This window comes from Eleutherodactylus coqui, chromosome 9, assembly GCF_035609145.1.
Source record: "Eleutherodactylus coqui strain aEleCoq1 chromosome 9, aEleCoq1.hap1, whole genome shotgun sequence".
NCBI lineage: Eukaryota > Metazoa > Chordata > Amphibia > Anura > Eleutherodactylidae > Eleutherodactylus > Eleutherodactylus coqui.
In genome coordinates this window covers 111,543,092-111,567,526 of record NC_089845.1, presented here as the reverse complement: position 1 = coordinate 111,567,526, position 24,435 = coordinate 111,543,092, and the positions used below count along the sequence as shown (strand labels likewise).

The following is a 24,435-nucleotide window of genomic DNA, read 5'->3' as shown; positions in this document are numbered from 1 at the left end:
TATTATGAGAAATGGCGCTTACGCACAAGATTTCCAGTTGCACAAGCTACAGCATTAATATTAACAATTTGCTTTTGCAAAAGATCCACTATACTATACTATAACATTCAGTATTGACAATGGCATTTGTCCTGACAAGCTGCACTTTTGTGCTGTTCCTACAAAAATACCTCCAAATATATGAAAGTAGTCAAAAGTACGACACAAATACTTGTCAGTCAGTGCTTAAAGGGGTTGTCCCGCGAAAGCAAGTGGGGGGTATACACTTCTGTATGGCCATATTAATGCACTTTGTAATGTACATTGTGCATTAATTATGAGCCATACAGAAGTTATTCACTTACCTGTTCCGTTGCTGGCGTCCTCGTCTCCATGGTGCCGTCTAATTTTCAGCGTCTAATCGCCAGATTAGACGCGCTTGCGCAGTCCGGTCTTCTCCTTTTGTGAATGGGGCCGCTCGTGCCGGAGAGCGGCTCCTTGTAGCTCTGCCCCGTCACGTGCCGATTCCAGCCAATCAGGAGGCTGGAATCGGCAATGGACCGCACAGAAGCCCTGCGGTCCACCGAGGGAGAAGATCCCGGCGGCCATCTTCAGCAGGTAAGTAAGAAGTCACCGGAGCGCGGGGATTCAGGTAAGCACTGTGCGGTTTTCTTGTTTAACCCCTGCATCGGGTTTGTCTCGCGCCGAACGGGGGAGCAATTGAAAAAAAAAAAAACCCGTTTCGGCGCGGGACAACCCCTTTAAGGGCCAGACCGCAGACTTCTTGGTAATCCATGTTGGAACAGGCTTCCGATTTGCTTCCACGACTTGAAGCAAATTGCAACAACTTCCAGTTGTTTTTCTTCTTCATCATTAATAAAAAGTCTGAAAATTCATGTTCTTTGAGCCTAACCCTGTCGCAGACATAAGAACCTGAAACTCTGCCCTAGATAAAAGTTTGTTAAAAAGAAACAAATTAGAGGGTGTCTTGCTTTGTAGTTGAAAGTTGAGTTTTTTGTGCCACCCTAGTAGTTGCGCATAAAAACAGGCTTTTCTTTTTTTCTTCTCGGGCCATTCAAACTCTGCGCCATAGCGGGACTAAATCCTGCCCATCTGAAGAAGCCCTAGTAGACCATCTCTTCTAGATAACTAGTTACTGGTATGGACAAAAAAAAATGAAAAAGGCAGGTAGTTTCTTGTAAGTGTATCGCTTGTACTCAGGTTTGAATAAGATCTAGTACACTGTCATGTATCATTATTTTCTATAACTTTTTATGTTAATGTCTAAAGAACAATTGTTTTAAGTTGCATCTTTTTTTTTGTATCTCAATTTACTTTGTATTATGCTGGGCATGCTCATGGGTGCTATATGTGCATATGTGCACATCATTTAAAGGCTATGAACACCTTTGAAACTTTTTTTATCACTGCAATGCAACTAAATTAAAAGATGAAGCAACACTCCAAAAATCTTGATTAAAACTCTACCCTATCCTGATCAGAGGCGTAACTTGAAGCTCCTGGGCCCCAATGCAAAACCTGGAATGGGGCCCCCAACTATAATGCTTTATTCATAGTACTGGGCTTTCTGTATGGAGAAGAGAGGCCTTATGGGCCCCCTAAGGCTCCTGGGCCCGGGTGCAACCGCATCCCCTGCATCCTCTATAGTTATGCCCCTGATCCTGATATACGTATGTGTCTCCATGTTTGAAAACGACAAACCGTGCAGTTACACTCCCTTTCCCATAATTACTAGACTACTACTTTTTTGTTTAAATAAGTAGTTAAAAGTGGAGGAAAGATGGGAGTATGAGTGCAGAATCAGACTGCACAGGGTTTGTTTGCAGTCTGTAACCATGGAGATCTGTAGGTCTGCATAAGAGCTGTAGACACAAGATGTTACAATACTTTTCCAAGACTATTTGTAACGTTACTTCATTGCTTATTTTCAAAACGTTTGACCAGTAAAATATGGCTCCAAAGGTGTGCATACGCTGCATTTACTTGAACCTCAGATATTTAGAGTAGAACAATTATTGTATGGAAGGTGCTTGTTCTTTACATTTATGATATATTTCATGATTCATCATGTATTACATTAATTTTTCTTCATAATAGCTGCATTGATAAAAACTTACTTAGTATTTGTAGCAGAAGAAAACTCGTGCTTTCTCACAAGGCATTAAAACACTGATTCCAATTACTAGCCACCTTTGCTTCATATCAGGCCTCCAGTGGTAGACTGTCCAACTATTGGACATGTACAGACTCTTACTGACATTGTGTACCATCATGTACCAGTGAAAGTCTGCGTTAATTGACAGGGTTTGAATGATAATGCAAGTGATGTATTAAAAGGCTTATTACACAATAGATGTGTCTAGCTACAGGATAGGTGGTAATGTCTAACCATTGAGGGACCCACAACTGGGTCCCCCACCAATCGCTAGAACCCCCCATTTCTCCACATTCCACAACAATCACAGTAAGCAGACGTTTGAATGGAGCAGGTTTAGTTTGCAGTCTGTAGCTCCATTCAATGTCTATAGGGCTGGCAGATACATCTGAGTACTGTGTTCTATACTGTGCTGTCTCTGTCAGCCCTGTAGCTTTTCCAGAGAGCTGCAATGCACATACTCCACTGGTGCTCCATTCCTTCGTTCTAGTGTTTGGTGGAGTCCCTAGTAGAGATAAGCGAGCATACTCGCTAAGGCAAACTACTCGAGCGAGTAGTGCCTTATGCGAGTACCTGCCCGCTCGTCTCAAAAGATTTGGGTGCCGGTGGGGGTCGGGGAGCGGCGGGGGAGAGCGGGGAGGAACGGGGGGCAGATCTCTCACTCTCTCTCCCCCCCCCCCCCGCCGGCACCCAAATCTTTAGAGATGAGCGGGCAGGTACTCGCATAAGGCACTACTCGCTCTAGTAGTTTGCCTTAGCAAGTACGCTCGCTCATCTCTAGTCCCTAGCAATCAGACATTTATCATCTATGCTGTGGATACTGAAGATGTCAAAAGTCAATTACAGAAAAACCATTTTCATGCTATATAGCATTAGAGGTACCAAGTCACCTTCTGTCATCTCAGCTTAATAAAGTTGAAAATGCCCAACTGACCAATGCTCTAATATGTACTAGGGTATTCCTATGTCTGCTGGTGGAGAAAAATGAAACACCTGGATGGAACCATTCACTTGTATTACTGAGACGGAGATCAATATTTATCCCTTTCAGCAGGGTTCCATTTCAGTCCACCACATTATTCTCTTTGGCACAAGATGCAATACACATGAATGATTTCATCCTTTTCATGGATTCAGACAGAACCCTTCATGTGAACCCAGAAACATGATGTGAATGCCCCCTAATTCTTGATTGTAAGCTAAATGAGGTTGATGTTATCTGAATCTATAGTACATTCAGTAACATTTGCTATCGTTGTATTGTATACATTATAGTTCCCCTTTGGTAGATTATACTATACAGCATTTTTGTTATTCTTCCCGTACATACTGTATTTTTTACATACCAATACCAACAAAAACCTCTAAGTTTTCTCCAGTTTGGTATATCATTGTAAATATTTGTTAATAAACACAAATTGAAATCTTCATTGTTGTCCACGGTCTTTGAATATATTTTTGTTTTTGGATAATCACTCAAATCAAGATTTTCCCTGAAGAGTCCTTGTTGCAATAATAGAAATAATCATTGGGTGGGACCCCTAAAATGTAACCTTTATTGATTTATTTAATGATTTAAGGTCCTATATTTGGGACCAACATGAAAAGACCACAAACAAATATACTTCTCCAATTTAGGCTACAAGCCAGTATTGAAGAAATGTCCAAAAATACACAATGGACCCACCCAGGGAAAAGTGGTCCTGTGTATTTGGATTAGTATTAGAGTGATAAACGTGTGTCAATTTAAGTCACTATAGAGCGAGACCAGACCAATACCCATCAGTGATAGTTCTCTATCTATGATGCTGCGATAGAAATATACCAGTTGCCACATAGAGTACTGATATTTGGGTAAAGTTGTGTATACTCTTAGCACAACGGCTGTTGTACACGTAGCTCTGTTCTGTGAGTATATCGTTTTATATAACAAGTTCTACGCGTTTCGTCATGTATGGCTCATCAGGAACCAAAATTGGTTTCAGAAACAGAACTGGTCATGAGAAATGGACACCAAAAATGGCTCAATATAGCCTATGAGATGCCCACATATGGCGAACCTCCACTGCTCTGTACTATAGCTATCTAGGTATAGGTGGGGCTTATCTCTGATAGTTGCCCCAGGTGCTAAAATAGCTACCAACCTAACCTGTAGCTAGCTATCTAAGTTTAGATGAGGTTAGCTGAAGTGGCTATCTATGATGCATGTGGTGCATCAAAAGACTGCTTGATCTAATAACCCCAAAAGCCCAAGGCCCAAAATAAGAAATCAGTAACAGCAAAAATGGCTCAATATAGCCTAGGGTTTTGCCCACACGGTGCGAATCTCTACTGCTCTGTACTATGGCTAGCTATCTAGCTATAGGTGGGGTAATCTCTGATAGTTGCCCCAGGTGCTAAAATAGCTACCAACCTAATGTGTAGCTAGCTATCTAAGCTTAGATGGGGTTAGCTGAAGTGGCTATCTATGATTGCCCTAATAACCCCAAAAGCCCAAGGCCCCTGGCTTTCAGTTTTTGTCCTGTTTCTCAAACATAAAGGCCCTCGAACAGGACACTTAGGCCGCCTGCACACGGGCGGAAATCCCGCGGGATTTCCGCCACTGAAAGTTTGCATAGGAGTGCATTACAATACGCACTCCTACGCAGACGGCCGCGGTTTGGCCGCGCGAAATCTCGCACGGCAAACAAACCGCCGCATGTCCTATTTTTGTGCGGGGCTCGCACTCACCCGGCTGCCGGCTCCGGTCTGTGCATGCGCCAGCTGCGCGGCAGCCGGCACATGAAAGAGCCGGGGCCGCCAGGCGCGGGTGAGTACGCGCTCGTCCCTGCAGGCTCTCGGGTCGGGTCCCGCGGCGAGAATTCTCGCTGCCGGATCCGACCCGCTCGTCTGCAGGCAGCCTTACTGTACAGGATCAGGTACACAACATTGGACATGGAACATGTGAATGTCCTAGGGATATTACAGTCCTGTTGTGTCTTGGTCAGTATATGTGAGGATGTTCTGCAACTCTTTACATTGCAGGAATAAGTTCCTACTTTGTGTGTTGGATGGCAATCCACACTTAAAGGGGTTGTCCTGCGCCGAAACGGTTTTTTCTTTTTTTTCAACCCCCCCCCCCCCCCCCCCCGTTCGGCGCGAGACAACCCCGATGCAGGGACTTAAAAAAAAAAAACGCACAGCGCTTACCTGAATCCCCGCACTCCGGTGACTTCTATACTTACCTGCTGAAGATGGCCGCCGGGATCTTCTCTCTCGGTGGACCGCAGGGCTTCTGTGCGGTCCATTGCCGATTCCAGCCTCCTGATTGGCTGGAATCGGCACGTGACGGGGCGGAGCTACACGGAGCCGGCATCCTGCACGAGCGGCCCCATTGAAGAAAGAAGAAGACCCGGACTGCGCAAGCGTGGCTAATTTGGCCATTAGACGGCGAAAATTAGTCGGCTCCATGGGAACGAGGACGCTAGCAACGGAGCAGGTAAGTGAAAAACTTCTTATAACTTCTGTATGGCTCATAATTAATGCACAATGTACATTACAAAGTGCATTAATATGGCCATACAGAAGTGTATAGACCCACTTGCTTTCGCGGGACAACCCCTTTAATCATAAAGTTACTAAAATTTGAAGGTTGCTTGTAACATAGCCCGGGAATATGGTTTTGAGACGGTCATCCTTGTATAGGGTATTATGGAGTTTCCTTGCAATTTTCTTAGAGGTACACAACCGTTTTCTTCCTTCTTTGTGTATCGGAGTAGTTGACTTCTGGGTATCCTGGTGGCTCTGATGATCTGATCATTTATTGAGGTAAGTCTGATCATACACTTTCAAGAAAAAGTAAGAGAACCTTTTGGAATACCTTTTTTTCTACATAGATAACTAATACAATGTGGTCTGATTATTATCTAAGTCACAATTTTACACTATAACACACAAACAGCTGTAAATGTCTTTTCTTGAACATCTCTGGTGCAGACCCAATTGCTAAAAGGTGCTTAAATTAGGGAAATAAGATCAGAAGTGTGGGTTTGACAGGCACTTTATCCATTAAATAAAGGCACACAAAGCCTAGTTATTGACAACTCCTTTCATTTCAGGAAAGATTGGTTAGTGGGATCTATGCCTTGATGCAATCATCTTTCAGGAGGCTTAGAAAAAATGTGTTAGAGAGACGTATAAAGCTAGAAAATTGTACAAAAGCATTGCTAAAGGCATAGGCATACACATTACTTCACAGTTAGGAAAATGATGTATAAATTAAGAAAATAAAGGACTGTTGCTATTCTCCCGAGGAGCCGATATTCTGTTAAGATAGAACAGTAAAACGGAATACAACTGCAGATGTAAAAGAAAATGTACAGCCCTATTCTAAAAGTAATGGTGACCAAGCAGAATTTGCAATAATGACCACAAGTAAAGTATTAAAGCTTCATAAACTGTGTTCTAAATACCTGCCGAAGACTAGATCAGGGACTGAAACAGAGGGGATTTGTGAGCCAAAGACAAATAGTTCAGCTATGTCAAATGTCCTTACACTGGCAACAATTTTTTTGGGCCAAGTATCCGATTCTCAAAACTGCATTGGTAGCTGGTGTAATAAAAAGCAGCAGAACATGGTTTATCGCTGTCTATACATACCAGCTAAAAGTCCTAAACGTTTATTGTGTGCTAATAAAACGAGAAGTGCCATTTCATCCCGCTCACTAAACTCTGATTAATTTTCCTAAAACTCTCCATAGTGCATGCAGTTCCCAAAGATAATGTGCCTTATTTTCTTTTGATTATGGTTTGTAATTAATCTGGTACAGCCTGTTAATTTTACACATGTATCCTGAAAGTTTTTATATCCCCAAATAAATGCTGTACACCAGCTCGTTTACCCCCATAATCGGCACGTATATTTCATCTGGTAAAATGGATATCATATACTTTTAATGACATCATTTGATGCCATTCCAATATAAAGCACAATGATATAGAATTAAACATTTTAAGTATTTTAATACCAACAACTGGTAGTTATAGATTCACATAGTAGGGTATTGTGCTGTAATGAAGATGATTGATAAAAAGGGATTATGAAGGGACATCAGCTACTTCCCTGATTCTTAGAGCCAACATCCCATTCTCCTCTCCACTATGTTATGCCTAGCGCCTTAAAGGGCTACTGAGCCTATGGCTGACATCTCTACTTATGGTGACTCGCCCCTATACCAGAGCAATAGGTCCTACTACCAATACTCTGCTATTGTGTTGTGTTCACTACATGTCTCCGATTTTAAATTGGCAGAAATCCAGACCTCACTTGTGTATGCTGCCTGTTACGAAACAGTGCCTAGTGACCCACATTGCAAGTAGGCTGCTTCTTCCGAACTCTACTTACTCAAGGCTATACCTCCATCTCCTATTTTATTAGTGTGCTAAGAATCTCATGCCTCTCTTCATGTCAGCTGTTGCTATAGGTGGAAAGTTGGGGACATCCATACCTCTGTGATGGGGGTTAAGAATGAGGAAGTAAGTATAATGCCTTAGACTCCACTTCCTGGTTTAGCCTATTCCAAACCCATGAACAGCCTGGTAGTTTAACTGCTGATCTGCCTCTTCACCACCATCATTAAAGCAACCCAGTCAGGAACTCAAAATTGATATGTATGTCAATACCTCTGCTGCTAGATGGACCAATGATGAGACAAAGTATGTCTCAGACTACCTCAGAATTCCTGTAGACTCTGTGGCTAATCTGTAGTAATAGATAACGGCTCTGTACTAAAGCCGCTAAGCTAAAAAGCAACCAAAGAGCAAACAGTGAGGAAAATTAGTAACAGGTAATGACCATCTATACGTACCAACATACCATTTTGATATCTTAACTGGAGGGTAACTTTAATAAGTGTAGGTTTATCTTTCTGTAGAAGAACTCATATATATATATATATATATATATATATATATATATATATATATGAAAATTAGACCTCTGACCCCAGAGTGCAGCATAACATTAGGTAAGCAAGTTTTCTGTGGATCACTTTCAATATGAATGGGAAAATTAAGACATCTAAGAGGCTTTAAACACGACATGGTCATTATCAGTGGTAGAATCATAAAATAGTAGAGATGGAAAGGACCTCCAGGGTCATCAAGTCTAAGTCTAACCCCCTGCTCAATGCAGGATTCACTAGATCATCCCAGACAAATGTCTGTCCAGCCTTTGCTTAAAGACTTCCATTGAAGGAGAAGTCACCACTTACCATGTCAACCTGTTCCACTCACTAGGTTAGCTAGGGCCAGTATTAAAAAAACTGCCAACCTTGTGGGGTTTTCATGTACAACTGTGTAGAAAGTGTAATGAGAATGGCTCCTTTTATCAATGCCCTTCTGTAGATGAGGTCTCCAGTACTGAACACAGTATTATAGATATGGTCTCACCAGAGCTGTGTACAGCGGGATCACAATCTCTTGGTTTCTACTATTTATACCTCTAACTATGTAATCATTCTACTAGTTTTCCCTATTTCATAATATATATGACCTACTGCCCTACTATATATTAAGGACTAAAGATGAGCGAACGTACTGGTTTAGGGCGATTTCGCACTCGAGCACCGCTTTTTTTGAGTAACTGACTACTCGGGCGAAAAGATTCGGGGGCACCGGGGGTGATCTGGGGGTTGCAGAGGGGAGTGCGGGGGGGGGGGGGGGGAGAGAGAGCTGCTACCCCCCCGCTCCACCACGCCGCTCCCCGCCCCACGGTGCCCCCCTAATCTTTTCGCCCGAGTGGTCAGTTACTCGAAAAAAGCAGTGCTCGAGTGCGAAATCACCCTAAACGAGTACGTTTGCTCATCTCTATTAAGGACTCACATAGACAATAATTTCCTAAAATGCTCTTTTTTTTAAAAGCTGGGATTTCGGACATATTTTTACTTCCATGTCAGCCTATGAAAAAGAATGATACACTAATTCATGCCCGTTGTTGCACAGTCACTACACTACAAATGTCAGCCTTCAAACTTGGAAGGAACTCTGATGTTAGAATCTAAGTCAGTAGCAGAACGTGGCTGTGTTCGTTGCAGTCTGGATCAAAGCCCAAATCATTGGCAGTGCATTTTAAACAATGTTTGCAGTAGTATATATACTATATTTTCCCCTGTTTTGCTGTAATTGTAACTAAATGATTAAGGACACGTTTGTGTGTCCTCACAATCTACTACATTGTCTTTTAAAGCTCAGCATAAATTTAGCCCTGACTACATTCGGTTGTGGTCAAAGGAGCCTTGTGTTCAAATAACTAGAACATTTTTATTGCCAAACATAAGATTATAAGGAACATTGAAAGCTGTATAATAAAATAGGATTACAATTTATAGCCGAGTTGTAAAACTGGACAAGGATCCTTGAAGTTGATCAGAATTTACCTGTACCTGAAAATTCAAGCAGAAGCAATGTTACCAGGAAACCCGAAGCAACTCGAGGCATATCTCTGCAGCTCGCTGTACATGCACTCATGTCTGGACTGGCCAGGGGCTATTAGAAGAGTTCTTTGGGAAATAAGAATAGATTTTTATTAGTCTTGGTACATGAAGCATAAACTGTGTGAATGTGTACCCACTCTTGAAGAAATACTCATGGCTCTACTAGTGTACTTTACCAAAATGTCGAAGGCCTTTCAGGCTCTTCATTCTAGACAAATATTGGGGGTATGTTTTATAGTAATGGAAATATTTTCTGGTTTGTGTAAGAGAAGCCTTCCATTTCTTATTACAAGAGAACAATTCCCTACTTAAAGGGAATCAGTCACCACTATTACACCCCTAAAACTCGCTTCACTGGCCAGCAGTGAAATCCTTAACCCTTTGCAATCCAATTTTGGATTCAGGGTTTCCTAGGGGGCCTTCTCTTTCTGCAATTATACAATGGCGCCATCTGCTGGGTAGAGCCAGTGGAGGTTATCCAATGGACAACAGCGATTATGTAAAGTAAAAAATATGTAAAATTTAGAAGTTTAAGTTTCATCTCCCCTCATGGATCATATTTGTGAGGGAGGGTGAAATTACGTACCTAAGGCCCCCGTATTTATCTGCAGACCTCACCCCGACTTCTGCGCATGCGCTCATTGCTGAAATGGCAGACGCATGCGCAAAAGTCGCGGATTGCCCGGGTAATTTAAAATAGCCCTGCTCCTGTCCACCAAACATAGCTAAGAGACTGGAGATTTCATGGGGGGGCCATGGTCTCTGGTAATATGATTGCCGCTATTCAATGGATAATGGCGATCACGTAAAATAAAAAAAAAGTTAGTTTCAGCTCCCGTCACAAATTTAATCCATAAAGGAAGGTAAAATTACTTATCTAAGGCCACTGGCAATGTCCCCAGATGAGTTCTTCATCCGTGGACATTTCCCCAACATCAGAGTATGGGCCTGTCCGGAAAGTAGTGGCTTTAAGCACAGAAGATTGGGAGGTCCCAGGAAATTTAAAATCTCCTTCCTCCTGGCTACTAAAAGTAGCCCAGAGCTTTTTGCAGTGACCGAGGGCCACCGGTGAGCGGTCTCTGGTCACGTGATCACCATTATCCAATGGATAATGGCGATCACGTAAAAGTTAAAAACAATTGAAGTGTAATGCTCCTTTTGGTTTGGGCCCCGTTGTGCTTACAGACAGAAGATTAGGGTGAAAATGGGTATGTTTTCTGAACACAGGACAAACAGGGGGATCTATTTTGGGGTGAAGGTTTTCATTCATATGTGTGCTGCACAAAAAAAACCTGTTTTTAAAATGACATAATTTTCAAAAAAATGAAAATTGTGTTTTTTTCCTTCTGCTCTGCTTAGATTCGTTCAAAAACTGTGGGGTCAAAATACACATTACACACCTAGATGAATTTATTAAGGGGTCTAGTTCTCAAAATGGTGTCATTTGTGGGGTTCTCCATCGTTTTAGCTGCTGAAGGATTCTACAAGTAGGCAATGGGGCCTAAAACACCTTCAAGCAAAATGTCTGTTGTGAAAGCCGCTGGCTGCTCCTTTCAGTTTGGGCCCTGTTGTGCATACAGACATAAGATTAGGGCCACAATGGGTATGCTTCTGAACGCAGGACAAATGAGGGTATCCATTTTGGGGTGTAAATCCTCATTTTCATGTGCACTATAGAAAAAATATGTCTTTAAAATGACATATTTGCAAAAATATGAAATTTAATTTTTTATTATTTCCTCTAAATTTCATTAACTCCTGAAAAAAAACGGTGGGGTCAAAATACTCCAGACACCCCACAGTGAATACATTAAGGGGTGTAGTTTTTAAAATGGGGACATTTGTGGGGGTATCTATAATTCTGACACCTACAAGCCTTTGCAATCTTGGCTTGGTGCAGGAAAACATAGCGTTCCTCAAAATCTTAAATAATATTAAATTTGTACATCTCCTAAATGGGTAAAAAAAAAACTCTGTCCCCCATAAGCTATTATTCGTTGTACTTTCAACAGCGCTGTCATTGTTTTTTGTTATGTATTTAACTGTTTATTTTATTTGTGATCATCATTGTTTCTTTTGATTTCTTCTGTAACCCCTCCCCATTTCTTTTTACCAATCAAAAATAAAGAATATATACAAAAAAACCTAAAGTTTTTCAAATGTGCGCCCAGAATGAAGTAAACAGATAGAAATATATATCTTATATTTAAGATATTACAGTTGACAATGTGAAAAATATGACTTTTTTTCAAACTTTTCCCAATTTTGTCACTTTTAATACATATACACAAATTCTATTGGTCTTTTTTTTACCACTAAATGAAGTTCAATATGTGGTAAAAAACCTATATCAGAATCACTTGGATATGCAAAGCCTTTATGGAGTTATACTGTGTTAAAATGACACGTCAGATTTCCAAAATTTAACTCCGTCACTAAGGCGCAAAGAGGCGTCGTCACTAAGTTCCTTGTTCATGCCTCCAAAACGCTTTTAAGTGAGCCCTTATAAGCAATGACTCCTGTACTGATCAAGCTTTCATAAGTTTATTGACCTCCTGCACTGACATAATGGTAATCACATGATCAGCTGATGGCATCTGTTTTCTTCATCAATCTCTACTGTCAGTGAAAAAAAAATTGAGTTGCTGTCCCTCTAAATACCATTTTGATCTTTGCTGTGGACAGTACTCGATTTGGGACTGCCTGGACATAACTGTTATATCCAAATTGAACGCATACCTACACATTCTATACAAACATAGAAAACACATATATACTACTTAAGCACCAAAAGGGAAAATAAGGAATTTAACCCTAAATTTTCTAATATAAGGAGACCCTACCAATAAGCGGGGCGAAAGCCCTGATGAGGGTGATCTCACTTCAGGAACCTGGGGTGACACTTACTTTACTTAGATAGTGACAGGGAATAGGGATGAAAGCAAAATGACATTCAATATTGAGACAGCCACTAGTAAAGGTAAAAGATGTACAAACACCTTAAAGCAATAAATAGTACAAAAGCAGATTTAACTTAACGGAGATGCAATTCAAACTCAGGAGTCACCAATAAGAGCAGAAATACCTTCAACATAAAGTATAACCAGCATCTTTTGTTCAGAAGCGCTGGTTTAAATAATCAAACAATACTGGCTGACTGCCTGAGCAGCCAATTACCCCAGCTTGTCAACCACTTAAAGGGGTTGTCCCGCGAAACAAAGTGGGGGTATACACTTCTGTATGGCCATATTAATGCACTTTGTAATGTACATTGTGCATTAATTATGAGCCATACAGAAGTTATTCACTTACCTGTTCCGTTGCTGGCGTCCTCGTCTCCATGGTGCCGTCTAATTTTCAGCGTCTAATCGCCCGATTAGACGCGCTTGCGCAGTCCGGTCTTCTTCTTTTCTGAATGGGGCCGCTCGTGCCAGAGAGCGGCTCCTCGTAGCTCCGCCCCGTCACGTGCCGATTCCAGCCAATCAGGAGGCTGGAATCGGCAATGGACCGCACAGAAGACCTGCGGTCCACCGAGGGTGAAGATCCCGGCGGCCATCTTCTCCAGGTAAGTAAGAAGTCACCGGAGCGCGGGGATTCAGGTAAGCACTATCCGTTTTTTTTTTTTTTAACCCCTGCATCGGGTTTGTCTCGTGCCGAACGGGGGGGGCTATTGAAAAAAAAAAAAACCAGTTTCGGCGCGGGACAACCCCTTTAAGGAATAATTACCTCCTTGCTGACCAGTACTGACAGAAAATAAACAGACGCTGAAATGGTGCATCATGTGGACCGATGCCAACATCTTACGCCACCCTCAACCCACAGTGATCACCAAGCTGCACCACAACAGAGACAGTCTTTTTGATGCAGCTAACTTATATATTAATTCCACTCTTTCTCCAAGATTTTCCATGCTGATCCTTTCAGTTGCTAGTTGTACTGTTTATTGCAAAATGAGAGTTTGTTATACGACTTAAAATGAACATAGATGTAATAATAATTAGAGATGAGCGAGCACGCTCGGTAAAGGCAGTTACTGGAGTGAGCATCGCTCTTCTCCAGTAACTTCATACTTGTCCGAGCAAATGCGGGAGGCGGCGGGGAGGAGCGGGTGGGAGCTCCCCTCCGCTCCCCCCTGCTGCCCCCTGCATTTGCTCAGACGAGTATGCAATTACCAGAGAAGAGCGATGCTCACTCCAGTAACTGCCTTCACCGAGCATGCTCGCTTATCTCTAATAATAATTCATTAATCATAATTAAGGTATAGTAATATACTGTATATGAATGACAGAGATACACATGTTTTCCCACATGGTATATCATTCCCATTTAACATCTCTTACAGTATATGCCATTTAACCCGGAGCATCCTGAGTTAAAATGATCAGATTGCTGGTTGCTAAATCTTCTATCGTTCAGGTTTATAGTACGGTATTTTCTGGACCACATCTGCCAGAAAAAATACATCTAAATACATAGGCGGATTTTTTTTCTTCTCTAAATTCCGGTCACAAAACATCTGATTTCACATGTTTACAGCAGGAGATAAAAATGACTTCAATAGATTTATAAGGACACACATAGCACTATAATGGCAGCTCCCATTCATCCAGGTGAAGGATCACTCCACTTATAGCAGATAATTGTCTATCTGTTTAGATTCACGTATCTTTATTTATCTTACCTTATCTTTTATTTATTCAGCTGGAAAATGGAAAATCTCTCTTTTCACTAGCGAAGTGCCATCTGCTGGGACCACATCGCAAGTTTACATCATATTCTATGGACATCTCAGAGCATCGGCTCCTGTGTTTCTGTATAGTAATGATGAAGAAATATTTCACAGTGGCCATGAAGATACATTTGATGTATGTATACATAAAGGCATTCTTTGTCAACTGAGAACATGATGTGAAGCTATCTGTACAAGCCTGAACTCAGATAGCTTATTAGTCTATAGTATTTTCTAGTGTCTTATTTTAGGGCGAAATGAATTTATAAACAGGAGATGTTACTGTATCTTCTGTGTGTTTTCATACCATTTTGCATACATTTTGATACACAGCGGACTTGGACCCATTGTGTCACCTGACTGATTTTACCTAGGGCTACTCCTGAGGGCAGGTCTTCACCCTTTAACCTCTTTCAAGGGGAGGTGTAGAGGGATCTGGTTTTTGCTGCAGGGAATCTCTTGCACGTTAGCTCAGGAGTCATCTCAGTACACTGACAGCTGACCCAGGCAGATCAAAAAAGTTCAATCTGCCTGAGTCTTGTACCAGGAGCATGGTACAGAGAGATCAGAAATGCTTACCTGTGTTCTTAAGTGCTTTTCTATATCTTCTGTTTTTGGGACTATGTTTGATTTCTGGAACGCGCACCATTACTAGCTTCCCCTTTGATGGAAAATAAGTTGTGCTGCTGTCTATATAGTTCTTTCGGGATGCAAGCTCTGGACTGTCAGGGCACATGCATCTCTCTCTTTACTACCACAGGTAATCACGGAAAAGCCATAGGCCTCAGAAATGCAGGACAGATGCTGAGGATGCATAAACTGGTGGGCTCAGAACTAGTATTTCTCTGGTGGCTCAGTGAGTAGACACCACACTAATATCCAATCACTACTTTCAGAACTGCTCTGGACCCAGGAAGCACGTGACCCTCTAGTTCTTGCCCACAGCCACCACACCTCCTCTTAGCCTGGCGTCACACGGGGCAGATTTGCCGCAGAATTTCCCTGCAGAATTTCGCTGCGCAAATCCACCTGCGGCCGCTAATCCCACCAGCCAGAGATTTGTCAAAAATCTCATCCACACGGAGCGGCGAATCTATTGTGGCAAAGTTGACAGAAGCTGGCGCTGCGGCGCGGACTCCCGGGACGCAGCATGTCCACTTTTTTTTTCTGCTTCGGCAGCGCTCTCCTCTATGAGAGAGCCGGCTACAACAGAAAAGCATGTGGCGAAGCCACTCCAAAGCCCGCCGTTAAGTGCCACGGTTTTTGAAGCTGCGTTTTCCCGGCGGAAATCTCAGTTTTTCACTGCGGCAAAACCGCAAGATATCCACCGAGAATATGACCCAATGTGACCCCAGCCTTAAAGTCACCATGGCTCATAAAATAGTAAACATTAACAGTCAACTATAAAATCTTTGAAAACAAGGGCCAGACAAAGGTACCACCAACCACCTTATAGGCTCAGATACAGGCCAAGGTGGGAACAGGCAGGGTTTGTGCAATGCAGTAAACAGGCAAGAAGTCAGAACAGGTGACATTCAAGCAAGCTTTAGTCAGTAAACAGGCAAAGGTCGGGACAGGCAGAGTTCAGGAAAGCTGGATATTTAGGCAAAGGGTCAAATTGACAAATTAAAGAAAAAAAGATAAGTCAATCCAAAAATTACTGTTAGCGGCTATACTTACTGATATGCTGATACAAACATACAAGGTCAAGTATGGACACCACTTCCTAACAGCATGCAGACAGGAAAATTGCTATATGAAGGAACATTGCACAGGTGCAAAATGCTGATGAACAACCACTCACACACTTTCAACATATAGGAGTGTGGTCCTGCTTAGTATTATTATTTTATATAGCTAAGGGTGCGTTCACACGAACGTATATCGGCTCGGTTTTCACGCCGAGCCGATATACGTTGTCCTCATGTGCAGGGGGGGGGAGGCTGGAAGAGCCCAGGAGCAGGAACTGAGCTCCCGCCCCCTCTCTGCCTCCTCTCCACCCCTCTGCACTATTTGCAATGGGGAGAGGTGGAACGGGGGCGGGGCTAATTCCCGGAACTTAGCCCCACCCCCGTTCCGCCTCCTCTCATTGCAAATAGTTCCGAGGGGCGGAGAGGAGGCAGAGAGGGGGCGGGAGCTCAGTTCCTGCTCCTGGGCTCTTCCAGCCTCCCCCCCTGCACATGAGGACAACGTATATCGGCTCGGCGTGAAAACCGAGCCGATATACAGTCGTGTGAATGCACCCTAAGGCATAGAAAGGATGCAAGTTCTAACTGATACATATGGTGAACCATGCAGGCTTACAGCCTATTTATGACGCTCCATATAATAAAGTCCGAAAGGAAGCCTTAGATCTCAAAAGTGAACCAAACCGATACTGACACCCTTGGCTCTCCCAGCATTTTAAAGTCAGACTGCTTACTACATAAATAACGTATTTTAATGAAATGATTAATGCATTTAATAAATGAATTATCACTATTTGAAAGGATGCTATTACAGGAGTGCTACCAGCTGCCACTAGTGTTTGTCTTTTCCCGACAATTGCTGGGCTGGACCTGCAATTACAAAGTCAATGTAGCTTGTGTAATAATACCCTTAGGGATTTCTAACGCCCATGTTACATCTGATGAACAAGTTACAACACTTATATATATTCAACCACCTGAGCAAATGTAATATGCCATTCAATTCAGTTATTCAAATTGGTTATGATTAGCAATTATTGGATTAATAGTGTTGGGAGTGATTGGCCTGATTTTCCAAAAATAATTGGGAACTGGGATGACCAGATCCCGATTCCCATTAAAGTCAATGGGAGTAAAAATTGGGTTTACTAATTTGGCAAATAAGGATTAGGAAGAGTAGCCACTTTAGTGAATGTGGCTCAGTGGTTAGCACTGTGGGCTTGTACTGCTGGAGTTCTAAGTTCAATTATCATCAAGCACAACATCTGCATGTACTTTAGAAAGACAAATGTTGCCCTTGGTCAGATTAGAATCTAGAACTCCAGCACTGCAATGTAGTAGTGCTAACAACTGAGCCACCACATGTCTTCTTTCTTCTGCAAAGGAGGAGAAGAACAAGAATAATAAACCCAAAGAGTACATGAAAACTACAAATAGATGTTGGTTTTGCTCTTTGAACCCAGAACTGCAAGGCAGCAGTGCTAACAACTGAGCCACCATACTTGTTTTTTCCTATTCAGAGGAGAAGGAGAAGAACAAGCACAAAGAAAGCAGAAAAACTTCATACAGATGAAGGACCAGGGGGAACATCTTTGTGACGGTTCTCAAAGTCTACGCAGATATTGTCCTTGATGATATTTTAATCTGGGACCCCAGGATAGCAGGATAACAGTGTTAACCACTGAGCCACGTGCATTGAAGAGCTTTCTAGTCCACTTTCCAGTGATTTTTGATTAAACTCAGGTCAGGCAGACCAGTTCCAATTTTGCAAAAATGTTATCGACAATTACAACGAGCAACACTGGTTATGATAGGAGAGAAGCATAGGAGCCCTTAGATCAACACTTTTTTTTCTATTTTCTTTTCCTCAGATTAACATAGGAGATATTGGAGAAGTGTATAAAATACGAATTGGGCATACAAATTCTGGAGATTCCCCAGGATGGCACTGTGAAGAAGTAAGCAATTATGTTTATTGTCAAAGCTTATGGAACATATCTAAAACCATTACTTAAGTCAATACTGAATTTTTTTAATGTGTTGTCTGACAGTTAAACTCTTAATATAAATTATAACACAAAATAAAACAGATACAGTATATTTCCTTACAGTCGATGCTACTAGTACTGAGATATCAACCTAGGTCCTCATTTTTTAATTTAGAGAAGCATAACAGGTTTCATTATCACTGCCCAAAGTAATGAGTGGATACATTGAGTAGGAACCTGCCCTTTTCTCTACCAACTCCAGCAACCAGGTCCAATCTCTGGGTTCTACCGACAACCCAGTACGAGGGGCTGCTGATAAGTCTTTGGCTTTGTGTTCTTTTTTTGTTTTTATGGTAACGAATAGAGATGAGCGAACACCAAAATGTTCGGGTGTTCGTTATTCGAAACGAACTTCCCGCGATGTTCAAGGGTTCGTTTCGAATAACGAACCCCATTGAAGTCAATGGGCGACCAGAGCATTTTTGTATTTCGCTGATGCTCGCTAAGGTTTTCATGTGTGAAAATCTGGGCAATTCAACAAAGTGATGGGAACGACACAGCAACGGATAGGGCAGGCGAGGGGCTACGTGTTGGGCTGTATCTCAAGTTCACAGGTCCCACTATTAAGCCACAATAGCGGCAAGAGTGGGGCCCCCCCCCCTCCCAAAAACTTTTACTTCTGAAAAGCCCTCATTAGCATGGCATACCTTTGCTAAGCACCACACTAGCTACAACAAAGCACAATCACTGCCTGGATGACACTCCGCTGCCACTTCTCCTGGGTTACATGCTGACCAACCGCCCCCCCCTCCCCCCCACAGCGCACACCAAAGTGTCCCTGCCCAGCCTTTAGCTGCCCTCATGCCACACCACGCTCATGTCTATTTAGAAGTGCGTCTGCCATGAGGAGGAACCGCAGGCACACACTGCAGAGGGTTGGCACGGCTAGGCAGCGACCCTCTTTAAAAGGGGCGGGGCGATAGCCCACAATGCTGTACAGAAGCAATGAGAAATAGAATCCTGTGCCACCGCCATCAGGAGCTGCACACGTGGGCATAGCAATGGGGAACCTATGTGCCACACACTATTCATTCTGTCAAGGTGTCTGCATGCCCCAGTCAGACTGGTAATATGTACCTTAACAGTAACCGCGTTGGTGGTAATGTGGTGGTGACTGCGGACCTAGTAGCGCGGTTTTATTTTGTTGGTTTTCGGAATGTGGCCAGGATTAAGTGGGCCGTGGCGGGGGGATGGTGGGGGGGCTCTCTTGTAGTGTCGGTAAAGGTGAAATTCTTGGACTGCCACCAGACGAACCAATGCAAAGGCATTTGCCAAGAATGTTTTCCCTGTTGGAGGAGGAGGGGGATGTTTTTGAGGCACTACGTGTCCTCTCCACGTGTCCGTGGTTATATGCACCTTAACAGTAACCGCGTTGGTGGTAATGTGGTGGTGACTGCGGACCTAGTAGCGCAGTTTTATTTTGTTGGTTTTCGGAATGTGGCCAGGATTAAGTGGGCCGTGGCGGGGGGATGGTGGGGGGGCTCTCTTGTAGTGTCGGTAAAGGTGAAATTCTTGGACTGCCACCAGACGAACCAATGCAAAGGCATTTGCCAAGAATGTTTTCCCTGTTGGAGGAGGAGGGGGATGTTTTTGAGGCACTACGTGTCCTCTCCACGTGTCCGTGGTTATATGCACCTTAACAGTAACCGCGTTGGTGGGAAATGGCCTCGCCGCCATCATGTCTTTGGGAAGCCTCTGTTTCCACACCCCAGAGACATACCATTAGCAGCGGTATAGGCAGAGCCCATAATTCGTAACATTTCAGCCGTAGCATTAGGACAGGCCCCACTAACATATCACTAGCAGCATTATAGGAGGAGCGCAGTCTTCGTTCCATGTCAGCAATAGTAGCACTCAAGACAGGCCCCAGTAACAATTCCAAAGCAGCAGTATAGCGGGAGCGCAGTCTTCGTTCCATGTCAGCAATAGTAGCACTCAAGACAGGCCCCAGTAACAATTCCGAAGCAGCAGTATAGCGGGAGCGCAGTCTTCGTTCCATGTCAGCAATAGTAGCACTCAAGACAGGCCCCAGTAACAATTCCGAAGCAGCAGTATAGCGGGAGCGCAGTCTTCGTTCCATGTCAGCAATAGTAGCACTCAAGACAGGCCCCAGTAACAATTCCGAAGCAGCAGTATAGCGGGAGCGCAGTCTTCGTTCCATGTCAGCAATAGTAGCACTCAAGACAGGCCCCAGTAACAATTCTGAAGCAGCAGTATAGCGGGAGCGCAGTCTTCGTTCCATGTCAGCAATAGTAGCACTCAAGACAGGCCCCAGTAACAATTCCGAAGCAGCAGTATAGCGGGAGCGCAGTCTTCGTTCCATGTCAGCAATAGTAGCACTCAAGACAGGCCCCAGTAACAATTCTGAAGCAGCAGTATAGTGGGAGCGCAGTCTTAGTTCCATTTCAGTAGCCTTAGTATAGCCAAGGCCCAAGTTACATTTATGTAGCTAAAGTGTAGGCCAACCCCACACACACTTCTGTACCATGAGTGCAGGCGAAGAACATACAAATTGCTATGATTACACTGTAGGTGAGGGCCCCAAAAAATTGGTGTACCAACAGTACTAATGTACCTCAGTAAATATTGGCCATGCCCAACCAAGATGGCAGGTGAAACCCATTAATCGCTTTGGTTAATGTGGCTTAAGCGGTAACTAGGCCTGGAGGCAGCCCAGTTTAACGAAAAATTGGTTCAAGTTAAAGTTTCAACGCTTTTAAGAGCATTGAAACATATAAAAATTGTTTCGAAAAATTAGATGAGTGAGCCTTGTGGCCCTAAGAAAAATTGCCCGTTCAGCGTGATTACGTGAGGTTTCAGGAGGAGGAGCAGGAGGAGGAGGAGGAATATTAGACACAGATTGATGAAGCAGAAATGTCCCCGTTTTGGATGGTGAGAGAGAACGTAGCTTCCATCCGCGGGTGCAGCCTACGTATTGCTTACGTATCGCTGCTGTCCGCTGGTGGAGAAGAGAAGTCTGGCGAAATCCAGCCTTTGTTCATCTTGATGAGTGTTAGCCTGTCGGCACTGTCGGTTGACAGGCGGGTACGCTTATCTGTGATGATTCCCCCAGCCGCACTAAACACCCTCTCCGACAAGACGCTAGCCGCAGGACAAGCAAGCACCTCCAGGGCATACAGCGCTAGTTCAGGCCATGTGTCCAGCTTCGACGCCCAGTAGTTGTAGGTGGCAGAGGCGTCACGGAGGACGGTCGTGCAATCGGCTACGTACTCCCTCACCATCCTTTTACAGTGCTCCCACCGACTCAGCCTTGACTGGGGAGCGGTGACACAGTCTTGGTGGGGAGCCATAAAGCTGTCCAGGCCCTTAAAGACTGTTGCACTGCCTGGGATGTACATGCTGCTCGATCTCCGCACCTCCCCTGCTACCTTGCCCTCGGTACTGCGCCTTCTGCCACTAGCGCTGTCGGCTGGGAATTTTACCATCAGCTTGTCCGCAAGGGTCCTGTGGTATAGCAACACTCTCGAACCCCTTTCCTCTTCGGGAATGAGAGTGGGCAGGTTCTCCTTATAGCGTGGGTCGAGCAGTGTGTACACCCAGTAATCCGTTTTGGCCAGAATGCGTGCAACGCGAGGGTCACGAGAAAGGCATCCTAACATGAAGTCAGCCATGTGTGCCAGGGTACCAGTACGCAACACATGGCTGTCTTCACTAGGAAGATCACTTTCAGGATCCTCCTCCTCCTCCTCAGGCCATACACGCTGAAAGGATGACAGGCAATCAGCCGGTGTACCGTCAGCAGCGGGCCAAGCTGTCTCTTCCCCCTCCTCCTCATCCTCCTCATGCTCCTCCTCCTCCTCCTGTACGCGCTGAGAAATAGACAGGAGGGTGCCCTGACTATCCAGCGGCATACTGTCTTCCACCGCCCCCGTTTCCGAGCGCAAAGCAGCTGCCTTTATGGTTTGCAGGGAATTTCTCAAGATGCATAGCAGAGGAATGGTGACGCTAATGATTGTAGCATCGCCGCTCACCACCTGGGTAGACTCCTCAAAATTACCAAGGACATGGCAGATGTCTGCCAACCAGGCCCACTCTTCTGAAAGGAATTGAGGAGGCTGACTCCCACTGCGCCGCCCATGTTGGAGTTGGTATTCGACTATAGCTCTACGCTGTTCATAGAGCCTGGCCAACATGTGGAGCGTAGAGTTCCACCGTGTGGGCACGTCGCACAGCAGTCGGTGCACTGGCAGCTTAAAGTGATGTTGCAGGGTGGCAGCGTCCGTGTGGGACTTGCGGAAATGTGCGCAGAGCCGGCGCGCCTTTACGAGCAGGTCTGACAAGCGTGGGTAGCTTTTCAGAAAGCGCTGAACCACCAAATTAAAGACGTGGGCCAGGCATGGCACGTGCGTGAGGCTGCCGAGCTGCAGAGCCGCCACCAGGTTACGGCCGTTGTCACACACGACCATGCCCGGTTGGAGGCTCAGCGGCGCAACCCAGTGGTCGGTCTGCTGTGTCAGACCCTGCAGCAGTTCGTGGGCCGTGTGCCTCTTATCGCCTAAGCTGAGTAGTTTCAGCACGGCCTGCTGACGCTTGCCCACCGCTGTGCTGCCACACCGCGCGACACCGACTGCTGGCGACATGCTGCTGCTAACACATCTTGATTGCGAGACAGAGGAGGAGGAGGAGGAGGAGGGTGCTTTAGTGGAGGAAGCATACACCTCCGCAGATACCAGCACCGAGCTGGGGCCCGCAATTCTGGGGGTGGGTAGGACGTGAGCGGTCCCAGGCTCTGACTCTGTCCCAGCCTCCACTAAATTCACCCAATGTGCCGTCAGGGAGATGTAGTGGCCCTGCCCGCCTGTGCTTGTCCACGTGTCCGTTGTTAAGTGGACCGTGGCAGTAACCGCGTTGGTGAGGGCGCGTACCATGTTGCGGGAGACGTGGTCGTGCAGGGCTGGGACGGCACATCGGGAAAAGTAGTGGCGACTGGGAACTGAGTAGCGCGGGGCCGCCGCCTCCATGATACTTTTGAAGGACTCAGTTTCCACAACCCTATACGGCAGCATCTCAAGGCTGATGAATTTTGCGATGCGGACGGTTAACGTTTGAGCGTGCGGGTGCGTGGCGGCGTACTTGCGCTTGCGCTCCAACAGTTGCGCAAGCGACGGCTGGACGGTGCGCTGAACTACACTGCTGGTTGGGGCCGAGGACAGCGGAGATGAGGGTGTGGGTGCAGGCCATGAGGCGGTAGTGCCTGTGTCCTGAGAGGGGGGTTGCATCTCAGTGGCAGGTTGGGGCACAGGGGGAGAGGCAGGGGTGCAAACCGGAGGCGCTGAACGGCCTTCGTCCCACCTTGTGGGGTGCTTGGCCATCATATGTCTGCGCATGGTGGTGGTGGTGAGGCTGTTGGTGTTGGCTCCCTGGCTGAGCTTTGCGCGACAAAGGTTGCACACCACTGTTCGTCGGTCGTCAGGCGTCTCTGTGAAAAACTGCCAGACCTTAGAGCACCTCGGCCTCTGCAGGGTGGCATGGCGCGAGGGGGTGCTTTGGGAAACAGTTGGTGGATTATTCGGTCTGGCCCTGCCTCTACCCCTGGCCACCGCACTGCCTCTTGCAACCTGCCCTGCTGATGCCCTTGACTCCCCCTCTGAAGACCTGTCCTCCTGAGTAAGCGTTGCACACCAGGTGGGGTCAGTCACCTCATCGTCCTGCTGCTCTTCCTCCGAATCCTCTGTGCGCTGCTCCCTCGGACTTACTGCCCTTACTACTACCTCACTGCAAGACAACTGTGTCTGATCGTCATCGTCCTCCTCACCCACAGAAAGTTGTTGAGACAGTTGGCGGAAGTCCCCAGCCTCTTCCCCCGGACCCCGGGAACTTTCGAATGGTTGGGCATCAGTGACGATAAACTCCTCTGGTGGGAGAGGAACCGCTGCTGCCCAATCTAAGCAGGGGCCCGAGAACAGTTCCTGGGAGTGTTCCCGCTCCTGAGCAGGTGTCATTGTAGTGGAGTGAGGAGGCTGGGAGGAAGGAGGAGCAGCAGACAGAGGATTCGGATTTGCAGCAGTGGACGGCGCAGAACTGTGTGTTGACGATAGGTTGCTCGAAGCACTTTCTGCCATCCAGGACAGGACCTGCTCACACTGCTCATTTTCTAATAACCGTCTCCCGCGTGGACCCATTAATTGGGCGATGAATGTGGGGACGCCAGAAACGTGCCTCTCTCCTAATCGCGCAGCAGTCGGCTGCGACACACCTGGATCAGGAGCTCGGCCTGTGCCCACACCCTGACTTGGCCCTCCGCGTCCTCGGCCGCGTCCACGTCCTCTAGGCCTACCCCTACCCCTCAGCATGCTGTATTACCAGTGATTTGATTTCACAG

At 45.2% G+C, this 24,435-nt stretch overlaps 1 protein-coding gene across 1 annotated transcript in view; it reads left to right on the top strand.

Annotated features, from left to right (window-relative positions):
- Positions 1-24,435, top strand: part of LOC136578686 (lipoxygenase homology domain-containing protein 1-like) — a 325,705-nt gene that overhangs the window by 14,358 nt on the left and 286,912 nt on the right. Inside the window, exons 3-4 of the mRNA XM_066578875.1 lie at positions 14,329-14,492; positions 17,916-18,002. Of these exons, the coding sequence (XP_066434972.1) occupies positions 14,329-14,492; positions 17,916-18,002 (251 nt within the window). The remainder of the gene's footprint in view (positions 1-14,328; positions 14,493-17,915; positions 18,003-24,435) is intronic.